This window comes from Saccopteryx bilineata, chromosome 10 (assembly GCF_036850765.1).
Source record: "Saccopteryx bilineata isolate mSacBil1 chromosome 10, mSacBil1_pri_phased_curated, whole genome shotgun sequence".
Classification (NCBI taxonomy): domain Eukaryota; kingdom Metazoa; phylum Chordata; class Mammalia; order Chiroptera; family Emballonuridae; genus Saccopteryx; species Saccopteryx bilineata.
This window is the reverse complement of record NC_089499.1, coordinates 8,902,692-8,910,124: the sequence shown is the minus strand read 5'-3', so window position 1 is coordinate 8,910,124 and position 7,433 is coordinate 8,902,692. Positions and strand designations below refer to the sequence as shown.

Below are 7,433 nucleotides of genomic sequence, written 5' to 3'. Positions count from 1 at the left end.
TCAGAACCCGTCAGAGAGTTCCTGCTCCCCTGAAGATGGGGAGATGGAGCTGGTCCTGTCCTGGTTCTTGGTGTGGAAGAAGGGGAGCCATTTCCCTCGGCTCAGGAACTGGAGCCTGTGGAACAACTCACGTAGGTACTCGCGGAACTTCTCACCAACAAATACATAAATAATGGGGTTGACACAGCAGTGCATGTAGGAGATCACGGCTGTCACTTTTATGGCCAGGGCTAGTTGGTCTTTGTGGTTACAGTAATTGACTGAAAGGACGTCGTCAAAAGCATAAATAGACAGAGTCAGATTGAAGGGCGTCCAAACGAGGAAAAAGATGATCATGATGACAAAAATCAGACGCACGGCTTTGGACTTCCTCTCATTGGGCCGTCTGAGCAGAATCTTCATGATCCCCGTGTAGCAGACGATCATGATCACCAGAGGCAAGACCAGCCCCAGGATGTTCAGTTTCAGAGCCAGAAAGTCTCTCCAATGACTGTAGTATGTACGAGGGATAAATGAGGTGCAGGTGTAATGACCTCTAATGCTCAGGGAATGTGTAAAGACAACGTCTGGAATTGAAGTCAGGCTGGCCAGGACCCAGCTGACTACGCTGGTGATGATACCAAATGTGACGGTCCGGACCCGCAGGGCAAACACAGCATGGACAATGGCCAGGTACCTGTCGATGGTCAGCAGGATGATGAAGAAGATCTCGCTGTACAGACCTAAGTAAAAAAGCCCCGACAGCAACTTGCACATGACATCGCCGAACACCCAGTTATCTTTCCGATATTGGTGAATCCGGAAGGGCAGTGTGAAGAGGAAGAGCAGGTCAGAAATGGCCAGGTTGAGGACGTAGATGTTGGTCATGTTCTTGAGCCTCTTGTGTTGCAAGAGGACCAGGACCACCAGGATATTGCCGACCAGGCCAATGACAAATACCAGGGGGAACAAAGGGAGCAGCAGCAGAGCTCCTAAAGATCTTACGGTTTCATATAGGCACAGGGTTGTATTCCCGTAGTTGACTTCTGTGGTCCCATCATAGTCCTTTGAAATGTTTGAAATTTCCATCCTCTTTTTTCCTGCTGGTCCAGGTAGATGGTTTTTGTGTTTACTTTGGTGGTAAAGGCAGGGGGCTCTGGACAACAGAGACAGGGCAGTTATTATATGACATCAACCACATGACAACCGTTTATTGAGTCAAAAGTGCGGACTGTGAACCATGTGCTGGGACACAACCTTGAACAACGGGGCCCCAGGTCTTCTTCACTGTCATGGAAATTGTACTTTAATGGGGGGGGATGTAGGGGTTGAGGGAGACAATAAACAAATGAGTGCATAAACCATGAAGTCAAATACTTAGGCAATGACTGTTGGGAAGGGAACGTCTCGTGGATGGAGCACCCAGACAAAGGGAGAGCAACCTCATTCTTCATCACCAACGCTTCCCTCATGATTCCCACGGACCTGTCATTGGACTCAGTGTTAAAGAATCCGGGAAGGGCACCATTTATGTCTCCCATTTTACACATGATGACAGAGAAGTTCGCAGTGGGTAGGACACATCTGGGACAATGAGAGCTGGTGCTCAAATCCAGTGTGTATCATTCTCACGTCCACTCTTGAAACCACTTGAACTTTCAGCCTCCAATCACAGAGCAGGGACCTTGCATTTGGAAGTGCACAGGAGGACATGGTTGAGAAATCAGTCCTGGCTGAGTGTCAAAAACTGACCAATGGATCTTAATGGCCTTTGGAGCTAAGAAGGTTCTATTTTTTTTTTTTTTTTTATTTCTGAAATGAGAAACAGGGCAGTAGAGAGACAAACTCCTGCATGCACCTAATCAGGATCCACCTGGCAAGCCCATAAGAAGGCAATGCTCTGCCTATCTGTGGCTCTTGCTCCACTGCAACCAGAATCATTCTAGCACAGCGGTTCTCAACCTGTGGGTTGCGACCCCGGCGGGGGTCGAAGGACCAAAACACAGGGGTCGCCTAAAGCCATCGGAAAATACGTATATTTTTTTGTTTTGTATTTTTCTGAAGCTGGAAACGCGGAGGCAGTCAGACAGACTCCTGCCTGCGCCCGGGATTTACCCGGCACGCCCAACAGGGAGCGATGCTCTGCCCATCCGGGGAGTCGCTGTGTCACAACGAGAGCCACTCTAGCACCTGTGGCAGAGGCCAAGGAGCCATCCCCTGCGCCTGGGTCATCTTTTGCTCCAATGGAGCCTTGGCTGCGGGAGGGGAAGAGAGAGACAGAGAGGAAGGAGAGGGGGAGGGGTGGAGAAGCAGATGGGCACTTCTCCTGTGTGCCCTGCCCGGAATCGAACCCAGGATTTCTGCATGCTAGGCCGATGCTCTACTACTGAGCCAACCGGCCAGGGCCAATACATATTTATTATACAATACATTTTTAAATAAAAGATGTATTTCTGACGGCTTTAGGCGACCCCTGTGTTTTGGTCATTCTACCCCGGCTGGGGTCGCGACCAACAGGTTGAGAACCGCTGTTCTAGCACCTTAGGTGGAGCCCATGGAGCCATCCTCTGCACCCAGGACAACATTGGTACAATGGAATCCTGGCTATGGGAGGGGAAGAGAGAGATAGAGAGAGGAAAGGGTGGAGAAGCAGATGGGATCTTCTTCTGTGTGCCCTGACCAGGAATTGAACCCAGGACTTCCACATGCCTGGTTGAGACTCTACCACTGAGCCAATAGGCCAGGGATTGAGGAGGTTCTTTGCTGAAGTGACATAAGACACTTGGGGCACATGACTCTGTGTGGCCATTTGATCTATTTAGTTGTCACTAAGCCTAGAGGATGTTTCTATCACTTGGTTGTCAGGGGCAAGAATGTCCTACAATGCACAAATTATCCCCCAAACCTCAGTAGTGCTGTCACGGCACACGGCCCTAATGGGGTATAGGTAGGTCTGCAGAAACTAAGTTGGCCCCCGGGACAGCTGTGAGGATTCAGGGGAAAGGCAGGATGCATGAGCGGGTGACCTGGTGAGAAACAGGGGGTTCTCGGGAGGACTGGCTCAGAGCAGCCTGAAGCCATGCGGTGTTGCACATCCAGGTGGAAGCTGGAATTCTCAGAAATGAGCTCTGGAATAGTTTACCCAACGTTGCCTTGAAACAAATAAACACAAATGAGAATGCACCACTAGATGGTTTGCTTTACATGACTTCCCACCCTTGCTATTCAGTCCTCTTTCATATCCTTACTAAAGATGCCAGCAGAAACAGAGCATGGGCTTTGGTGTAACTGACCAGCTCTGTGAACTTGAAGGAGTTAATCTCTCTCTCTGAACTTCAATCTCTCATGTGTTATGTGAGAAAGTATCAGTAACCTTGAGGGAGTACTGTAAGTAAGGTATGACAAAAGCCAGGACATTAGTAAACATCAGGGGAGCTCCTTACTTGAATCTACCCTTCCTTCAGGACTCAAGACACCCAGAATGTCCAGTCTCCCATCCTATTCTGGCTGATGTACCTGCCCCAAGATCCCTGCCAGGTCTCTCTGTAGTTAATCTAGAAAGGGAATTCTGCTGGATGATGTACAGTAGTGGGAGCTGCATTTTCAGATTTTCATTATGTTGCCACCAGTTTGAAAGCTTTGACTTAGACACCAGTCATGTAGCAGGACTTGCCTACATCATAACTCCCTTCACCCCGGAGTCTCTGGTGCTTTTCCTTATGTACCGCTGCGTAAATGTTTCCTGCTGAGGAACTTATATTTCTGCAGTGGTCTTAGAAACTTAAGACCCATAAGGGGGGATGTTGCACACCTCAGCTAGGGCCCTATGGTTTCCTCCCAAATCCATTTCTCTGGGTCCCCACTCCACCTCTGGCCTAGCCCTGTGACAGAGTAATCAGCCCTCTTCCTGGAGAAACCCGGGCTGGACATCTGTAACAAAGCTGAGTGAAAATTTCTGATTTCTGCAGCCACGGCCAGGGCCGACAGATTGGCTGGCAGTCAGTATCATGGGGACCACAGGGTTTAGAGACAAAGCAACAGGCAGCTGGAAGCACAGGAGCAGCTCGTGCAACACTGACCCGGGAGCCCCATCTTTGGGAAACTTTGGCAAAGGAGAAGGCACATTGAATCAGCATCGTCAGATGCCATTAAACAAAGTAACTTCCATCCCCCCGGCCTCCTAGTCCATTCACTGTTTTCCCTACAGGTGGGCACCATGCAATAACACTGCTCCCCAAGGATTGGGGCTGGGGCGGGGACTTAAAGGAGAATCGAAGGACCATGTTGCAGCCAACCAGCCCACTAAGCTGTCCTGTGTCTTTAGCATCTGCCCCAAGGTCATTACACAATGGTCAGTTATGGCCCTAAAGCCTGGGACCTTCCAGTGCCATCATGCTGCATCCAGGGAGTAGGTGAGCCTCTGAGCAGGGAGGGCCGTCTGTGCGGGTAAAGACACTGGGCCTGAGGTGCGGGGCAGCTGGCTTTATCTGGGTCATAAGAACTAATCGTGTGCATGTGTCCCCAACCCCACAGTCAGCATATTGGTAGCTTGAAATCCACCACATTGGGCATGTTTACATACAAATATAGCAACACTGGAAATCAGGGCTCGCTTTATAGGAAAGCCTGCTATGGAATTTTCAGGGAAGCCCATTATAAAATATCAAGCAGCACATCAATGCCTACCTGCCACCCCGCCAGTCTGAATAGCCTAAGAGCTGTCCTGCTGGTCAGATTGGGAACAAAAAGGTCGATGAGTGACACAATGCCTGGTGGCAGGCTATGCACACTACTTGGAATTTCTAATCTGGAAATGTGAGACCCTCCAGATTTGGGGGCTGAGGAAACAGTTAAAGAAGATACCTCCAAGTAGCCCCAACCCCACTATTCTCAGAACAAAATTTTGCTTCTACTTTTTTTAGTAGGACAGAAAAAATGCATCCCAAGAGGTCAGCAGGACCCCTCCCTAAATTCAGGGAAGAAAATCCTACCTCTTTTAAAGTCAGCTCACAATGTGAGTTGGCGAATCCTTGGTTCTACTCTTCTTAAGAAGATAGTTGAGTTTCAAACCATCCCGCATCTGCAAAGACTTTTTTATTCCTAGCTCCCTCCTGCTACACCATGTATGATTTTCATTTCCATGCAGTTGATTTGCAAGTAATTTCCTCTTGAATAGCCTTCCACAGAAAGTGGCTCTTGTCCTTAATGCTCTGACAACTTTCTTAGTCAGTCCCATCATTCAAGAAAGCTTTTCTTTTTTAATAACAACAAAAAATGATTATTTCACATCTGATTGCCCATCATATAAATCCTCCTATTCTCAGCATTGCTACGCAGGTCACTGCCTTGCAGGTGCATGAAGGGGCCATCAGACGCACCGTGTGCACGGATTCATGCAGATTGTCCTCCACAGAAGCCGACTGGACAGAGAAGAGAAGTGCCACTTACTCTGGTGTGAAAGGATTTTCAGCACAAATTCTTTGTTTGTAGAATTTTTATAGTCTTTGTTTTCCAGGTTCAAGGTTTTGATGGAGTAGGAAGTCTTTCATTTCCTGTGTAACCATGGAGACAGAAGTCTAGGGATCTCAGTCATTCAGAATGCAAATTGGAGGCAAATTCTTCTTTTTACATAGGTGAGTTTGCAAGAGTAGTAAGGACACCAAACACTGCCATGATGCTGGGTTCCACGTAAACTTTTTTCTGTGGTCACTTGGTGGCACTTCTCTCTGTGAGATCTGTCTTAAGGGCATTGGGGGAGGGCGATGAGTTTGCGTTGTTTGGGGTGAGGGAGGTGGCAGTAAGGTGTTTTCCAGAACTCCTGGAGCCAGTGAAGGCTGGGAATGGGAGGGGGACTGATATAGGGCGGGAGGTCTCTGTGCTGGCTTGCCAGCCCATGCTAAGGACCCCTGACCCAATTTAGCTGAATGCTTAAGAAGAACTAGTTTATAGCTACAGCTGTAAGTGAAAAAGCTGAGGACCCAGCAGATCTAATCTTGCCAACAGAGGCAGGATTTGTTCCTTGTGCGTCAGCCTTGTAGATATTGCAGGAAGGCGGTTTATTCACCTTAGAACTTTTGCTAAGGTATTGTACAAAAGTGCTGAAAAAATTGTAACCTTGTGGGGTTTACCTATAAATACCCCTGTCCCTTTGGAGCTCATCGCTGTTTGTTGTTTCTCAGTGCAGCAGACAGACCACTGGCCAGTGAATAAAGCTTCCCAAATTCAATCAATTTGGGGTTTGGTTCCGTTCAGTGCAGTTGCATCACAACAGTCTCGTTGCAGAGAGCAGCCTGTTCTTTCTCTTTTTCATTTTTGCTTTCTTTCTCTTTCTTTATGTTTTTCTATCTTCCTTTCTATATTTCTTTTTTTAAATTATCTTTCTTATTATTTATTATTTCTTCTAAAGGTTGCAAGTAAAAGTGTTTAAATGAGAATCTTGTGTCCTCTGTTCCTCAATAATCTGGCTAGTAAACCAGGGGGAGGCGGCAACTTCTCTTGGGCGCCCCTAGTCCTCCACTGTCACTGCTCACTGTCCTCCACTGTCACTGCTCACTGTCCTCCACGGTCACTGCTCACTGTCACTGCTTACTGTCCCTCTCATCTCCCCTGTCTGCCCCAAACCCACAGAGCTGTTTCACACAGAGAAAACCCCAGCCCGGAGTGAATACAGGTCTGTAGAATGGAGTTCGCTGTCTCTCTGAGCCCAGGCTCCTGTGAAGATCAAATCCCAGCTCTCCCCTTGACACCAGGGCTGATCACTAGCTTTCCTGTGTCCTGGCTCCCCCTCCATCAAATGAGAACACTGGATGCTTAGGCTCGTAGGAGGATGCACAAGGTCAGCTTGTATGAGTGTTGGGTATAGGAAAAATGTCTCTTAAAAGATTTTTATTCTGGTTTTCCTCACAGTAGCCAATACCTGCTCTGTGCTGGTGTCTCTTTGAGTCCCACCTGCTTTTCTATAAAAGGAGGACTGTGCTAACCCCTGTCACAGGCATGTTGTAAAGTGCCATTCAGAAATCATATACGTGACCATGTTTAACATGTCCCTTCAGGCTCAGTTTCCTCATCTGTGAAAATGAAGACAATAGAGGAGGTGCCATCATGAACATCCCGTGAGTCTGCTGGGTGGGGTCTCCCCCTGTGGCAGCCTGTCTATAGAGAGATGGCGGGAGAGAGAGGCAGGAAGGGAACCAGATTGACAGCGATGGCTACTGGCCCGGAATCGTGCCACCTTTGCGCAAAAAACAGGGCATGTGTGTACAGGGGTTAATGGGAAGGCACATCAGTGACGAGCCTTTCAAATCATTCCCATCTCAGGTCTGCCCTTTACTGACTTTGGGCTTGTTGTGTAAGCTCCCAAGTGTCTCTTTCTTCCTCTGTAAGGCAGGGTTATAACGCCAACGTCTCACAGACACAGACATGAATGAATGATTTGGTGCAGTGCTCAAGACATT

The 7,433-nt window shown here is 48.2% G+C and overlaps 1 protein-coding gene across 1 annotated transcript; it reads right to left on the bottom strand.

Moving 5' to 3' along the window:
- On the bottom strand, positions 1-5,049 carry LOC136314508 (C-C chemokine receptor type 1-like). Its single transcript, XM_066245523.1, has 2 exons — positions 4,971-5,049; positions 1-1,135 (listed from the first exon to the last, which is right to left on the bottom strand). Exon 2 carries the CDS (start codon positions 1,066-1,068, stop codon positions 1-3), a length of 1,068 nt encoding a protein of 355 aa, XP_066101620.1. The 5' UTR covers positions 1,069-1,135; positions 4,971-5,049.
- Between the last annotated feature and the right edge of the window lie 2,384 nt (positions 5,050-7,433).